At 44.0% G+C, this 17793-nt stretch overlaps 1 protein-coding gene across 1 annotated transcript in view; it reads left to right on the forward strand.

Annotated features, from left to right (window-relative positions):
- Nucleotides 1-17793, forward strand: part of SCUBE3 (signal peptide, CUB domain and EGF like domain containing 3) — a 1051867-nt gene that overhangs the window by 679419 nt on the left and 354655 nt on the right. Inside the window, exon 19 of the mRNA XM_073575619.1 lies at nt 13632-13793. Within this exon, the coding sequence (XP_073431720.1) occupies nt 13632-13793 (162 nt within the window). The remainder of the gene's footprint in view (nt 1-13631; nt 13794-17793) is intronic.

Below are 17793 nucleotides of genomic sequence, written 5' to 3' on the forward strand. Positions count from 1 at the left end.
ATCAATTTGTCCTGAGTATGCTGATACCCCATATGTGGGAGAAAACTACTGTATGGGCACACGTCGGGGCTCGGAAGGGAAGTAGTGACGTTTTGGAATGCAGACTTTGATGGAATGGTCTGCGGGTGTCATGTTGCCTTTGGAGAGCCCCTAATGTACCTAAACAGTGGAAACCCCCCACAAATGACACCATTTTGTAAACTAGACCCCCCAAGGAACTTATCTAGATGTGTGGTGAGCACTTTGAACCCCCAAGGGCTTCACACAAGTTTATAATGCCAGGGCCTGAAAATAAAAAAATCGTATTTTTTCCACAAACATGATCAATTAGTCCCCATTTTTTTTATTTTCCCATGGGTAACAGGAGAAATTGAACCCCAAAAGTTGTTGTCCAATTTGTCCTGAGTACGCTGACACCCGATATGTGGGATAAAACTACTGTATGGACACACGTCAGGGCTCGGAAGGGAAGTAGTGACGTTTTGGAATGCAGACTTTGATGGAATGGTCTGCGGGTGTCATGTGCGTTTGGAGAGCCCCTGATGTACCTAAACTATTGAAACTCCCCACAAGTGACCCCATTTTGGACACTAGACCCCCCATGGAACTTATCTAGATGTGTGGTGAGCACTTTGAACCCCCAAGTGCTTCACAGAAGTTTATAACACTCGGACGTGAAAATAAAAAAATCATTTTTTTCCACAAAAATGATATTTTTGCCCCCAATTTTTTATTTTCCTAAGGGTAACAGGAGAAATTGGACCCCAAAAATTGTTTTGCAATTTGTCCTGAGTAGGCTGATACCCTACATGTGGGGGTAAAACACTGTTTGGGCGCATAGCAGAGCTTGGAAGGGAAGGAGCATCATTTGACTTTTTCAACTCAGAATTGGCTGGAATTGAGATCAAACGCCATGTTGCATTTGGAGAGCCCCTGATGTGCCCAAACAGTGGAAACCCCCAATTCTAACTCCAACCCGAACCCCAACACGCCCCTAACCCTAACCCTAGCCCTAGCCCTAACCCTAGCCCTAACCCTAACCCTAACCCTAATGGAAAAATGGAAATAAATACATTTTTTTTATTTTATTATTTTTCCCTAACTAAGGGGGTGATAACGGGGGGTTTGATTTACTATTTATGGCGGTTTTTATGTTTGGCGGCTGTCGCACGCTAAAAGACGCTTTTTATTGTAAAAATAGTTTTTGCATCACCACATATTGAGAGCTATAATTTTTCCGTATTTTGACCCACCGAGTCATGTGAGGTCTTATTTATCTCTCTCTCTATCTACCGCTCTCTCTATCTCTATCTATCTTTATATCTATATCTATCTATCTCTATATCTATCTATTATCTCTATATCTAGCTACCTATCTATCTCTATATCTATCTCTATATCTATATCTGTTTCTCTCTATATCTATCTCTATATCTCTCTCTCTATAGCTATCTATATATTATCTCTACATCTATCTATCTATATATTATCTCTATATCTATCTATATCTATCTGTTATCTCTATATCTATCTCTATATCTATCTATCTCTATATCTATCTATCTCTATATCTATCTATCTCTATATCTATCTTTCTATCTAACACTATATCTCTATATCTATCTCTATATCTCATTATCTATCTATCTCTATCTCTATCTCCTTCTCTTTATCTATCTATCTATCTATTGATCTATCCATCTATCTCTATATCTATCTCTATATCTATCTATTATATCTATCTATTATCTCTATTATCTATATCTATCTATCCATCTATCTAGCTATCTCTATCTATCTCTATATCTCTCTCTATATCTATCTATCTTTCTAACTCTATATCTATCTATCTCTATACATATCTCTATATCTAGCTATTATCTCTATATCTATCTCTATATCTATCTTTCTATATCTATCTGTCTCTATATCTCTCTATATCTGTCTATATATCTCTATATCTATTATCTCTATATCTATCTATCTCTATATATATATATATATATCTATATCTATTTTTATTTATAGCCATCTATCTATATATATTTATCTCTATCTATCTCTATATGTCTATATTATTATTATTATTATTATTATTATTATTATTATATCTGTATATCTCTATCTATTATCTATCTCTATCTATTATCTATCTCTATCTATATATGTATCTATCTCTATATCTTTCCATCTATAGCTATCTATCTCTATATCTATCTATCCATTATCTATTTTCTATCTATCTCTATATCTATCTATCTTTCTTTCTATATATATCTTTATATCTATCTCTATCTATCTCTATCTATCTCTATGAATCTTTCTATCTATATCTATCCATTATCTACTTTCTATCCATTATCTACTATCTATCTCTATATCTATCTATTTCTACATCTATCTTTCTATCTATATCTATCTAACTCTATATCTATATATCTATATAGCATTATTCCCTATGAGGGGGGCAGTATTATACCCTATGAGGGGGCAGTATTATACCCTATGAGGGGGCAGCATTATACCCTATGAGGAGGGCAGCATTATTCCCTATGAGGGGGGCAGTATTATACCCTATGAGGGGGGCAGTATTATACCCTATGAGGGGGGCAGCATTATACCCTATGAGGAGGCAGCATTATACCCTATGAGGAGGCAGCATTATACCCTATGAGGAGGGCAGCATTATACCATATGAGGAGGGCAGCATTATTCCCTATGAGGGGGTGCATTATTCCCTATGAGGGGGGCAGTATTATACCCTATGAGGGGGTGCATTATACCTTATGAGGGGGGCAGTATTATACCCTATGAGGGGGGCAGTATACCCTATGAGGGGGTGCATTATTCCCTATGAGGGGGTGCATTATTCCCTATGAGGGGGGCAGTATTATACCCTATGAGGGGGGCAGTATTATATTCTATGAGATGGCTGCATTATATTCTATGAGATGGCTGCATTATACTATGTGAGGGGGCTGCTTTATATTCTATGAGGGGGCTACCCCAACTCCTGCTACATAATTAAGACATGTACAACCTTATATTATACCCGGATATTAGCGTGTTTTACCGCATAATTGGTGGTCTGGTATTTAACTCTATGCAGCTACATAGTGGGCCCCAAGAATGATTTTCTCTGGTGGGCCCAAGGTGTTCCAGTCCGACGCTGGACTCAGACCTTGCATTGATTATCGGGACCTGAATGCTATTACTGTAAATTATTACTATTACTGTACTGTTCCACTCATCCCTGATCTTTTTACCTTCCTCTAGTGTTAGGGTCGTGACTGACCAGTTTTAGGTTTTAAATGCATACAAATTCTACATACATTTGTTTATTGCATCAAGACTTTTTGACTTTTTCAGGAACTTATTTTTAAACAAAATACAATAAAATAAAACTATTTTACTAAATTGTAAAATTCTCTTATTAAAGTTATAACATTTGTGTTGTTGGGGTCAATTTCGACCCAGGTCTAATATAAGAGTAAAAAAACAATAATAAGTCCCAAAACTGAACTCATAAACACAATATAAACCAACAGCCCACGGCCAGCTCTACCTCCAACAACTTGAGTTAGGGACATGTCCAGGCATGTATGGCCAAATCAGCTTAGAGTTGGTACTTTGCAGAGTATACATCTCCAGTTTACACATGCCACAATGAGAAGATTTGATGTAAGCCAAATTCTGGATTATATCTTAGATGATAATGAATCAGAGGACACACAGCAGCAAACTGATACAGATGAACAGGTTTCTGAGGAGGAAGATGATGTGGAGTATCAACCGGAAGACACAGACAGTTCTGATCAGTCTGATGAGGAGGTCACTGGTGCTGAAGCTGCTCCCGCTGAAAGATTCAAATCCAAAAGTGGCAAGATCAGTTGGAGCTCAGTACCTCCAGATGTACATGGCAGGGCAGATGCTGCAAATGTCATAAAAATGACCCCTGGGATCACAAGGTTTGCTGTGACAAGAGTAAGTGACATCAAGACATGTTTTGATCTGTTTATGCCATTGTCAATAAAAAAAAGTCATTATTGCTATGACAAACCTTGAAAGGAAGAAAAGTCCATGGCAACATGTGGAATGACCTTCATGATGTCCTGGATGCCGACATTGGTGTTCTTCTCCTTGCTGGAATGTACAAATCCTGCAATGAGGCCACTGACAGTCTCTGGGATGCATCGACAGGCAGGAATATTTTCCGGGCAACAATGTCACTTCAAAAGTTTCAAATGATATCAAGAGTCCTCAGATTTGACAACAGAGACACCAGAACAAAATCTGACAAACTTGCTCCCATCAGGGATGTTTGGGAGAAATGGGTGCAGCTCCTTCCACTGATGTTCAACCCAGGAACAGAGGTGACAGTAGACGAACGTTTTCTCCCTTTCCACGGAAAATACCCCTTCCGGCAGTACATGCCAAGTAAGCCAGGCAAATACGGCATAAAAATCTGGGCAGCCTGTGATGCAAAAACTAGCTATGCATGGAATCTACAGATTTACACAGGCAAGTCTGCAAGCGGCATCCCTGAAAAAAAACAAGGAAAACGTGTAGTCCTCGATATGACTACTGGACGGCAGGGTCACAACATTACTTGAGACAATTTTTTTTACCAGCTATGACCTTGGACAAGAACTTCTCAGTAGGAAAATCACCATGGTGGGCACAGTGAAAAAAAACAAACCTGAGCTGCCCGCTGAATTGTTGCAGATGAAGGACAGGGCTCCACTTTCCTCAAAGTTTGTTTTTACAGACACCACCACTGCTGTTTCATACTGCCCCAAAAAACGACGGAATGTGGTACTGATGTCCACACTTCACAAAGATGCAGCTGTGTCATCAGGAAGTGACAAAAAGCCCAGAATCATCCTGGACTATAACAAAAACAAAGGAGGAGTGGACAACCTGGACAAGCGGACTGCCACCTACACTTGCCAGCGAATGACTAGGAGATGGCCAATGGTTGTATTTTACAACATCCTTGATGTGTCAGCATGCAATTCATTTGTGTTGTGGACCCACATTCACCAAGGATGGAATTCAAAGAAAAAAAACAAGCGGAGGATGTTTCTTGAGGAACTAGGAAGATCCCTTGTCAAGGCGCACATTGACCAAAGGGAACGAGTGCCCCGAGACCCAGCCGCTGCAGCCTTGGTCCGACAACTCCAGAGCTCAACAAGTGCTTCGTCCACACCCACAGCAACACAAAGAGCATCATCACCAGCATCCTCCTCAACCAGGCCTGCCTCAACATCAACCACAACAGCCACAACCCCAGTGAGACCACCTGATTCTAAAAGAAAGAGGTGTCAGGTCTGCCCTAGCAATAAGGACAGAAAGACAAACACATCTTGCTTCGCCTGCAAATAATACCTCTGCAAAGAACACACAAAAAGTGTCACTTTTTGTCACAAATGCATCTAAATACTAATGCATCTAAAAACTAGTACTTGATTTCTGTTGGCTTGATTTTTTGTTTGTTTGTTTGACCTAGAAAAGCTACTTTTTTTATTATTATTGCTATTAATGTTAATATAATTTTCATGTTTTATTTGTATTAAAGTTCTATAAAAAAAAATCTGTTTTTTGCCTTTTTCATAAAGTATTTAGATATGGGTCAAAATTGACCCGTAGCACATAGATGTTACTAGAGTTAATAATATAAAATATATATATATATATATATATATATATATATATATATATATATACACACAGTGGGGAAAAAAAGTATTTAGTCAGTCAGCAATAGTGCAAGTTCCACCACTTAAAAAGATGAGAGGCGTCTGTAATTTACATCATAGGTAGACCTCAACTATGGGAGACAAACTGAGAAAAAAAAATCCAGACAATCACATTGTCTGTTTTTTTTTCATTTTATTTGCATATTATGGTGGAAAATAAGTATTTGGTCAGAAACAAAATTTCATCTCAATACTTTGTGATATATCCTTTGTTGGCAATGACAGAGGTCAAACGTTTTCTGTAAGTCTTCACAAGGTTGCCACACACTGTTGTTGGTATGTTGGCCCATTCCTCCATGCAGATCTCCTCTAGAGCAGTGATGTTTTTGGCTTTTCGCTTGGCAACACGGACTTTCAACTCCCTCCAAAGGTTTTCTATAGGGTTGAGATCTGGAGACTGGCTAGGCCACTCCAGGACCTTGAAATGCTTCTTACGAAGCCACTCCTTCATTGCCCTGGCGGTGTGCTTTGGATCATTGTCATGTTGAAAGACCCAGCCACGTTTCATCTTCAATGCCCTTGCTGATGGAAGGAGGTTTGCACTCAAAATCTCACGATACATTCTTTCATGTACCCGGATAAGTCGTCCTGGCCCCTTTGCAGAGAAACAGCCCCAAAGCATGATGTTTCCACCACCATGCTTTACAGTAGGTATGGTGTTTGATGGATGCAACTCAGCATTCTTTTTCCTCCAAACACGACAAGTTGTGCTTCTACCAAACAGTTCCAGTTTGGTTTCATCAGACCATAGGACATTCTCCCAAAACTCGTCTGGATCATCCAAATGCTCTCTAGCAAACTTCAGACGGGCCCGGACATGTACAGGCTTAAGCAGTGGGACACGTCTGGCACTGCAGGATCTGAGTCCATGGTGGCGTAGTGTGTTACTTATGGTAGGCCTTGTTACATTGGTCCCAGCTCTCTGCAGTTCATTCACTAGGTCCCCCCGCGTGGTTCTGGGATTTTTGCTCACCGTTCTTGTGATCATTCTGACCCCACGGGGTGGGATTTTGCGTGGAGCACCAGATCGAGGGAGATTATCAGTGGTCTTGTATGTCTTCCATTTTCTAATTATTGCTCCCACAGTTGATTTCTTCACTCCAAGCTGGTTGGCTATTGCAGATTCAGTCTTACCAGCCTGGTGCAGGGCTACAATTTTGTTTCTGGTGTCCTTTGACAGCTCTTTGGTCTTCACCATAGTGGAGTTTGGAGTCAGACTGTTTGAGGGTGTGCACAGGTGTCTTTTTATACTGATAACAAGTTTAAACAGGTGCCATTACTACAGGTAATGAGTGGAGGAAAGAGGAGACTCTTAAAGAAGAAGTTACAGGTCTGTGAGAGCCAGAAATCTTGATTGCTTGTTTCTGACCAAATACTTATTTTCCACCATAATATGCAAATAAAATGAAAAAAAAACAGACAATGTGATTTTCTGGATTTTTTTTTCTCAGTTTGTCTCCCATAGTTGAGGTCTACCTATGATGTAAATTACAGACGCCTCTCATCTTTTTAAGTGGTGGAACTTGCACTATTGCTGACTGACTAAATACTTTTTTTCCCCACTGTATATGTGTGTGTATATTTTTTTTTTACATTTAAGAAATGTGTTCTAAAACCCTTCAGTAATAGTCAGGTAATATAACAAACTTTTTTAAGTTTATATTATTCTCTTGAGGTTCATTTGACAATATTTTTATATTGAAAATGAAGGGTATGCTCTCAAATGAAAGGTCCAGGGGGCCACAACAAAATTATTAAAATCAATCCTTCCATGGATGAGAAACCCTAACAAGGTAACTAAGAGGTAAGAAACAAATTGGATCATAAATAACTGTTTTTAGGGTATCCTTGGGGTGATTTACGACACGGGTCAAAACTGACCCGTTAACATAAGAAAGAGTAACAGAAAGCTAACACTAGAGGAAGGTTATTAATCATCTACTGGGAGCCCATTGGTTTACTAAGCTTGATCTCCGGGGAGCTTACAATCTTGTCCGCATAAGAAAAGGAGATGAGTGGAAAACCGCGCTTAATATGCCCCTTGGTCATTTTGAGTACCTTGTTATGCCGTTTGGGCTAAGTAACGCACCTGCCGTTTTCCAAAACTTTGTGAATGATCTCTTCAGGGATATCTGTGGGGGGGTGTATATATAGTGGTTTATTTAGATGACATCTTGATCTACTCCGCTGATGCTCTTACACATGCGCAACATGTTCATACTGTGCTCCAGAGACTTCGAGAACATTTTCTATTTGCCAAGCTGAAAAAGTGTGTTTTTATGGCTGAGGAGGTACAATTTTTGGGGTACATGATTTCTGCTAAGGGGTTCCGCATGGATCCTGCCAAGATCCGACCCATTAGTGAATGGGTGCAACCCAAAGCTCAAAGTGCTGCAGCGGTTTTTGGGCTTTACAAATTACTACCGAAAATTTATCAAAAGCTTCTAGGAGATCACCAAGCTGCTCACGGACCTGACCTGGAAGGGGGCAGAAGTGGTTAATTGGAAACCTGAGGCACTTCAGGCGTTTTCTGTTTTAAAGGATTGTTTTTCTGCCAACCCGATATTAATCCAGCCTGATCTAGACCGCCCCTTTGTGGTAGAGGTCGATGCCTCTGAAGTTGGAGTAGGGGCAGTGCTTTCCCAAGCACTGCCTCCCTCACTCAACTCCGTCCATGCGCCTTCTTTTCCCGAAAGTTTCTTCTACTGAAAAAAATTATGATATAGGGAATTGGGAATTATTGGCCATAAAATGGGCCTTTGAGGAATGGCGCCACTTCCTCGAAGGTGCTAAATACAAGATTACAGTAATCGCAGATCATAAGAACCTGATCTACTTGGAGTCAGCTAAATGACTGAATCCTAGGCAGGCTAGGTGGGCTTTATTCTTTTTAAGGTTTAACTTTGTGATCACATTTCGTCCAGGGACTAAAAATGTAAGGGCCGATGCCCTCTCTCGAAGTTTCTGCCCCTCACAGGCTGAGGACTCGGAACCAGTTCCAATACTGGCCAATGGGATCGTTGTGTCGGCAGTGTCTCTGGACCTTCTGGAGGAGATCCATAGGTCCTCAGAACCAGCCCCTGACTCGACGCCCCTCCAGAAATTGTTCGTTCCATCCCCTTTTCATCTACAAGTTCTGAAGGAGTCACATGACTCTGTCCTGGCAGGCCATCCTAGTGTCAATAATACCGCCAGACTAGTGACAAGGAATTTTTGGTTGCCGACGGTAGTTAAGGACTGTAAGGATTACGTACTAGCTTGCAAAATCTGTGCTTGCGCCAAGTCCCCCCATAATCGGCCTGCTGGCTGGCTCCAGTCCTTGCCCGCCCCAGAGAGTCCATGGATCCACATTTCCATAGACTTCATTACTGACCTGCCGCCCTCAGAAGGGAAGACATGTATCTGGGTGGTGGTGGACAGGTTCAGTAAGCAATGTCATTTCATTCCCCTGTCTGGACCACCTAATTCAGAAACTTTGAGTAAGTTGTTTATTATTCATGTAATACGACTGCATGGCGCTCCGGTGAATATCGTGTCCGAACGAGGTGCCCAGTCCGTTTCTAAATTCTGGAGGGCATTCTGCAAACGCATTGGCGTTGAATTATCCTTCTCGGCTTACCACCCTGAGACCAATGGTAAAACTGAGCGCACCAACCAGGCTCTAGAGCAATATCTCCGCTGCTATACCTTGGAACATCAGTCCGATTGGGTGGAACATCTCCCGTTAGCTGAATTCACCCCAAATAACCAATACCAGGAATCTATCAAAACCACCCCGTTCTTCTGCAATCACGGTTTGCACCCACATTTTGGTTCATTTTCGGCCAAGATGTCGGAACTCCTGTGGGTAGAGAATTCCATGCGTCACTTAAGGACAATCTGGTCGGAGGTGAACACAAACTTGAAAGGGTCCCAGGTCAGGCTGGCTTTGGCTGCAAATAAACGGCGGTCCACGGGGCCACACCTAGAAGTTGGGGACAAAGTTTGGCTGTCTACCAAGAACATTAAGCCTAAGGTGTCATCTGCCAAACTGGGTCCCAGGTTTATTGGTCCCTATGAGATATTAGAGGTGATTAACCCAGTAGTCTTTCGTTTAAAGCTCCCTCAGTCTTTCAAAATACCCAATGTTTTCCACAAATCCCTCCTCAAGATGTACTGCTCCCCAATTCATCCCGTCCAGTCCCCTCCTCCTCCAGTTTTGGTCAAGGGTGCCTTGGAGTATGAAGTCCAGGGTATCCTTGATTCCCATTTGGTGAGAAGGTTATTTGGTGCATTGGAAGGGCTACGGTCCAGAGGAGAGGTCCTGGGTCCCCGCTAGTGACATCCATACCAAGGGGTTGATTAAAAGGTTTCACCTCCTTCACCATGACAAACCGGGTTTTGAGTGTCCGGAGGCCCCTCTTGGAGGGGGGTACTGTCACGTCGCCGTCAGACTTGGGGCCTGCTGTTCTGGTCACGGCCACTAGGAGGCGCCGGACCGTCACTTTGCCATCAGACTCAGGGACGGCTGTTCCTGCCTCGGCCACTGGGAGGCGCCGTGGTTCGCCCGCGAGTTATGGTGGTGACAGAGAAAGGGCTCCTGCGCGGGATGACCTGATCCCTCAAATACCTTGGGACTGGTCTTGCATGCCGCCGGATATATTCTTGGTTCCCCTGTGTGCTACTGTGCGAATTGCTATAGTTAACTTTGACCTCAGCCTGGATCTCTGACCATTCTATTGCCTGCCGTTTTTGTACTTGTGCCGCCATCCTGGTTTATGACTCTGACCTTGGCCTGGATTTCTGACTCTGCTTCTGCCTAACGATTTGGTACCTCTGCTGCCCTCCTGGTTTATGACTTTGACCTTGGCCCGAATCTGACTCTGCTACTGTCTGCTGTTTTTGTACCTTTGCTGCCCGACTGGTTTAGACTCGGATCCCACTACGTTTTTGGTCCCGTATTGGAACACCTTTCTGGCGACCGCCCAGCTCTGGTCCACTGCTCTTATTCAGACAGCTACCTCCTGGGCTCTGCTATAAATCCAGATCCCTGTATAGGGGTGAAAGGTATCAGGGTTGCTCGGGGTGTTGTCTTACTGCAGCCCAGACTAGCAGATGGATGTCACATTATATCCGGCCACAACATAAGCTGCTTTTGTGTATATGTCTATCATATATAAAAGCACTCTCCTGAACTTTTTTTTTCCCTTCTGCTGCCTGAGCTAATCTCCTGCCCTAACACCTGCTGCAGTGCACAACCTGAAGGAACACTCCCTTCTTCCTATACCAGCATGCTGCAGCCTGGAGACTTCAAGGAAAATGCTGGGTGTCGGAAATCCACATTCCTGGAACATCGGCCCCTGGGCAGCTCTGGTCAAAACTGCCCAGGGGCTCAGGTATTGCCCGCAAATGCGGCTAAACTTTTGTTACCTATTTCTCTCTCATTTGCTAAGAAACGTCTGTGTGTAAAGGCTTATGTGGATTGTGGTTCTGCAGGCAACCTAGGCTAATAATATCAGCCCACAGCTGTCTGTACTAATTGTATATGTCACTGACATCAATGTATCTGCTGTATCTATTCTACGTGTATATACTGTGTGAAATCCATCTATTCTATCCTGTTGGTGTCACGAAATGTGACTGGCCCTGCGTGGCGCGTCCCGACGACCGGTCGGTTACCAAACAACAAGACAAGGGAACACCAGGGAAACAATTACAACGGTGGGCCCTGCTGTAGGGAATGGGGAAAGGGACACCTCCTGCACTCTTCTAAGGATGTGCCCTGATCTCCCTGATGTCCCTATACAGGTTCTTTCAACCTGTCGCCGAGCAGTATACCTTAGCCTTCACTTGCCCTGCACCTATCCCTCAATAGAGAATTGGTAAGTGCGGACACTGGTCTCACCGCTGCACTAATATAACACCAAAGAAAGATAACAGACAAGGTAAGGTAAACAACACTTGGCTTTCTCTGCTGCAATGCACCGAGCAGCAGAGTAAGGCACCATATCAGCATTCAGCAGAATCACTACTGCTCTCAGCCAGCTCTTGTCTTGACCACGGTTGGTATCCAAAAGGAAGTGTCATAACCAACCCTCAGCTGATGCACCAGATGACCTTATATAGGAAGGTGGGAGTGGTCACCACCAGCCCCAGCAGACTAAATTAGCATGCAGTAACACCAGCGGCCACTGGGGGGGACTGACTTTAACCCCCGATGGCCTGAAAGGAAAAAATATTATATCTGAGAAGCCCTGCTGTGATTTTACTGTACGTGGCAGATGAATTGCCTGCTTTTCATCTATCTATCTATCTACACGTCACTGACATCTTTGTATATACCTACAGTATTCTATGTGTATACAGTCATATGTAAAAGTTTGGGCACCCCTATTAATGTTAACCTTTTTTCTTTATAACAATTTTGGTTTTTGCAACAGGTATTTCAGTTTCATATATCTAATAACTGATGGACTCAGTTATATTTCTGGATTCAAATGAGGTTTATTGTACTAACAGAAAATGTGCAATCTGCATTTAAACAAAATTTGACCGGTGCAAAAGTATGGGCACCCTTATCATTTTCTTGATTTGAACACTCCTAACTACTTTTTACTGACTTTCTGAAGCACTAAATTGGTTTTGTAACCTCATTGAGCTTTGAACTTCATAGCAGGTGTATCAAATCATGAGAAAAGGTATTTAAAGTGGCCACTTGCAAGTAGTTCTCCTATTTGATTCTCCTATGAAGAGTGGCATCATGGGCTCCTCAAAACAACTCTCAAATGATCTGAAAACAAAGATTATTCAACATAGCTTTTCAGGGGGAAGGATACAAAAAGTTGTCTCAGAGATTTAACCAGTCAGTTTCCACTGTGAGGAACATAGTAAGGAAATGGAAGAACACAGGTACAGTTCTTGTTAAGCCCAGAAGTGGCAGGCCAAGAAAAATATCAGAAAGGCAGAGAAGAAGAATGGTGAGAACAGTCAAGGACAATCCACAGACCACCTCCAAAGACCTGCAGCATCATCTTGCTGCAGATGGTGTCACTGTGCATCGGTCAACAATACAGCGCACTTTGCACAAGGAGAAGCTGTATGGGAGAGTGATGCGAAAGAAGCCGTTTCTGCAAGCACGCCACAAACAGAGTCGCCTGAGGTATGCAAAAGCACATTTGGACAAGCCAGTTACATTTTGGAAGAAGGTCCTGTGAACTGATGAAACAAAGATTGAGTTGTTTGGTCATACAAAAAGGCGTTATGCATGCGCTGTTAACATTAGGTTAACATTAATAGGGGTGCCCAAACTTTTACATATGACTGTATATCTATTTTATCTGTTCTATCCTAAACTGTCACTCTGTGATTTTACTGTATGCAGATGAATTGCCCGCTTTTCAAAGGAGATCGGTGCGGAAAAATTGGACAGCATTCGCATGGTCTGTGATGTGCCTTTTTTTTTTTTTCCCCTCACACCCATTGACTTCTGTTGTGGAATGCGATCCTATTGCCGATTGCCATGCTGAGATTTTTCCAGTCTGATTGTGATCCGATTCGAGCTGCAAAATAAAATGCAGATGAGCACACAATGTTAGAATAACATTTATCTGAATGCAATCCGACTTTTAATCGGATTGCATTCGTCTGATTTCATTACAAGTGGGAATGAGCCCTTAGAAACATATTTACTTAGAAAATTGGTGATGTGTTAAATCATTTTACCCATTGTTATGTATGTAACCTCGCTAAAATTAATGACTTGTTTGACATACACAAAAGTTTTTTGAGTTTTTATAAGGTTTCATAACATGATTCTTCCATTTTCTATGCTATTCCCTGAAATTTTTTTTACTATTCTCTATTGACATTTACCGGTTATTTTTTATTTTTCAGTTCAATGTTCACCAGGCCATTATTATAACACAACTCTACATCGATGTATTCGCTGTTTAATTGGATTTTACCAGCCAGAATTCCGACAGAACTTCTGTATTGCATGTCCTGGAAATTCCAGCACGGATTTTGATGGCTCCACCAGTGTCGCCCAGTGCAAGAGTGAGGGAACATAACGAGATTTCACGAAGGTCATGGGGGTGGTTTAAAAGTATTACTAACTTTACAAGGATGATAATGGGAATGGGATTGTAAGCCTGTAATTGCAACCATGTTATATCTTAAACAAGCTTTGATATAATTCCACTACAGTATACACTAGTTATAACCATTGTATTTCAAATGAATACATTTTGCTCTTCAATTATAAAAGTGACAAGAGCTAGTGAAAATTATTCCAGTACTAAAATGAAAGGCAACTTAGTAATTAAAGGGAACCTGTCACCCCCCCCAGGGCATTTTTAAGTAAAAGAGCCACCTTTGGCAGCACTATAAGACTGCATTCTGTCCCAGGAGGTCTGTTTTCTCCCCCTGTGTCAACTGTCTTAGAGCTGTCAATCATCTCCTTCTTGCATCTGTGCGCCGCCTCTTGTGCTCTTGTGCCCGGTGCTTGTGCTCTGCCAACAGTTCTTGGGCATGCGCTGTGCGCGCTGTCAGGGAACTGAAATCAGGCACAGGCACCAGGCATGTAACAGGAGCACAGGAGGTGGCGCACAGATGCAAGAACGAGATGATTGACGGCTCTAAGATGGTTGACACTGGACACAATAGAGGTATGGTGGGGAATTTATAAAAGTACGTATTTCAGCATTACTAGGGATCAGAAACATAAGAGCCACCTTCACAGAATGCAGGTTTAGTGCTGCTGAAGATGGCTCTTTTACTTAAAAATACCCTGAGGGGTGACAGGTTCCCTTTAAGAACCTTTTACATAAACAAAACGCTCTTTTTCTGACCTTGAAGTTGGGTAATTGATTAAATACAACAGAATATGCTGATTAGATATGAGAAAATCTCTTCACACAACTACAGTCCATGATCTAGGTCAGTGCTCTCTGGTTACGGTTAGTGAATTTCCTTAGCCCCAGTATTCGAACTGATGAGAGATTACCTGTGTGCTGCATTATGCACAGATGACATCATGCCAGCAGAGAAGCTGCCACTACAATATCCCATCTTTACACCTCTCTTCTTTAATCCTGCAAGAAACCTCTCCAGGAGGAGGGGGACATGGATGTCACCTTGGACTCCCTATGAACTTTTTTCAGGAAAAAAGGTTTTTCCTCTTACCTTCTTGCTGGCCAGAATGTTCTCTACCACGAAAATGTATTCAGTGCTGATCTTCGAAAAACGAACTGTGGATGAAAGGCTTGAGGAGAGAGACATGAGAGGAACTGGGGATCCATAAAGAGCGTGGAGTTTGAGCTTATAGGCTACTTGATTTAATCTGTTTCCAAACATCGAAGGGACCGATGAGGCGAAGACCCAGTTTATACAAGGGTGCCTTGAGACCGACATACTTAGACGACAGCCAGACCATGTCCATAGGATGAAACAGAGGTGGATCCAGACATCTATTGTATGCATGCCTTTTCATCCACTCAGAGTATTTCAATAAAAAAGACTTGATGTTCTCCCAGATTTCAGAGAAACTCTTGACGAGGCATTCAGCAGCAGGAATATCGGAGATGGTAGAAATAAGAAATGGAATATTGGGATGCTGACTGTAGACCACAAAGAACTGAGATTTGGCGGAGGATTTGCTGACATGATTATTGTATAAGAATTTGGCCCAAAGGAGGAGTTCGGCCCAATCATTGTTGTGGACATTGACGAAGTGCCGGAGGAAGTATGTCAAGATCTGGTTGACCCACTCTACCCAACCATTGAACTGAAGATGATAGACCAATTAGAAACCCAATGTAACATTCAGATTCTTGCAGTTGGCCCTGCAGAAGTGCAAAGCAAATTGGACTCCTCTAGCCGAAACAATATGGAGCGGTAGACCATAGAGACAGAAAACATGTAGAATATATTTGTCTGCAGCACTGGGGCAGATAGAAGACTGGGCAGTTGGGTGAAGTGAGCCATCTTGAAGAAACGATCCACAACCACCTAGAAGACAGTATACTGGCAATATGTTGCCTGTTAGCAGGTGGTATGGGCGCAGGAACTAACCGATGGGACAGAAGCTGCTCAGGAGTTTTCGTCATGGTCCCGGCGGCTGCGCGCACCTCCCGGTGTGCTCCTGTGGCCCGGCGCTTCCCCGCACCCGGCTTCGATGTTCCTCGGCGTCGGGCGCCTGGGCACTTTGGGGATCCCGGCGCTCTGCCTCCTGGGAATGATGACGCAGTGGCGCCGCCCCCAACATGGCGACGTCCACCGACTATTTAGGATCGGAGTCAGGCCAGTTAAGGTGCCTGACTGTCAACTGCGGTGACGCTGTCTCCTGCAGCGCTCACTGTGACTCAGGCTGTGCCTCTTCTCTGCGCCTCTGCCGCCCTATCTCTGACCGCCCTGTCTCTTCTGCCTTCTCTTGCCACCGCTGTCTCCTGTGTCTTCCTCTGTCCGCCTGTCTCCTGCCTTGTCTCTCAGTCTGTGTCCTTATCCGTTTCTCCTCTCTATTGCAGCCTCCCGCCTGTGCCATCCGCTGACTTCGTTACACAGCCCATCTTCCGTTATTCCCAGGTCCTTCTCTGCAACAGCCCTGATTCTCTGAGTATCCTCTCCAGGCGTACCCCAGTCGCCCCTTTGGTTCCGGCCGTTATGGTTCTACCCTCCGTGGGCCTGCCCCTAACACTCCCTGTATAGGGGGTGGCCACACCTGGTCCGCTCGCCCTCGGGGGCTCTGGAGCCGTGACCCAGAGGGTCCACTTCCCGGTTGTTCCGCATTGCCCCCGTAACAGCAACCATAACAGTACAGTCTGGCCATGGACTCCGCTGGAGCCTCGGCTGCGCAGAGTTAGTTTTCCTTTGGGAGAATCAGACGCGAATTATGTCCTTTATGAAAACTATGGACTCGCGTCTGTCTGCTCTCCAATCCTCTGACCCTGGTAATGCCGCCCAGTTGGTGGGCTTACAGCAAGAACTGGCTCAGCAGCGTGATACTCAGACCCATGTCCTGAGTTACATGGCGTCTGTGGACGGCCGATTACTTTCCTTGCAGTCGGCTGCCTCAGCTCCCCCTCCAGCCCCGGTTTCTCACCCACCTCCGTGGCTAGCCAAGCCTCCCCGGTATAACGGTGACGCCAAATTGTGCCGGAGTTTTTTTAAACCACTGCCGCCTCCATTTTGAACTAATGCCCCAGCAGTATCCCAGAGACCGAGCCAAAGTGGCCTTCATTATCTCCCATTTGGAGGGGGATGCTTTGGCTTGGGTCAATCCCCTCTGGGAGCGTGACGACCCTGCGGTCACTCAGTTATCCGTATTTTTGGACACTTTTCGGCTGGTTTTTGAGGAACCGGGCCACCTTGCCTCCACCACTGAGGCGCTGTTCAACCTTTGCCAAGGTTCTCAGACTGTGAGCCAGTACGCCATACAGTTTAGGACCTTGTCCTCTGATTTAGGTTGGAACAACGAGGCGCTGGTGGGCGCCTTTTGGCGAGGTCTCTCGGGCCGTATTAAAGATGAGCTTGCTGGTCATGACACCCCCACAGCTCTGGAAGATCTGATTTTCCCTGGCCACCCGGATTGATCTCCGCTTCCAGGAACGGGCCCAGGAGAGAAGGGTTCCCCGTCTGTTATGTTCGGTTCGCAGACCGCCAAGTCCCCGACTGAGGATCTCTGCTCCTGCTTCGGTGCCAGAACCAATGCAGGTGGACCGCCTTAAGCTCTCTGACCAGTGTCGTAGGGAGAGAAGTCTCCAAGGCCTTTGTTTCTACTGCGGCAGCAACTCCCATTTGCTCCGCTCTTGTCCTGAGCGTCCGGAAAACTTCTCCACCTAGGCCAGTTAAGAGAGGCCTCCCTAGGCATATGTGATACCTCTCAACCCCTCACTTTGTCTGTCCTCTTGCATGTTGGTGGGAAGCGGGCTTCTCTAATGGCCTTTGTGGACTCGGGCGCCGCCAGAAGTTTTATTAGACTTGAGGAAGTTAACAAACTTTCTGTCCCAGTGAGGGCCTTGGAGAACCCCCAGGTTCTTGCGTCCGTAGATGGCCGACC

This window comes from Dendrobates tinctorius, unplaced genomic scaffold (genome assembly GCF_039654945.1).
Source record: "Dendrobates tinctorius isolate UK_male_01 unplaced genomic scaffold, ASM3965494v1 ptg000045l, whole genome shotgun sequence".
In the NCBI taxonomy this organism is placed as follows: domain Eukaryota; kingdom Metazoa; phylum Chordata; class Amphibia; order Anura; family Dendrobatidae; genus Dendrobates; species Dendrobates tinctorius.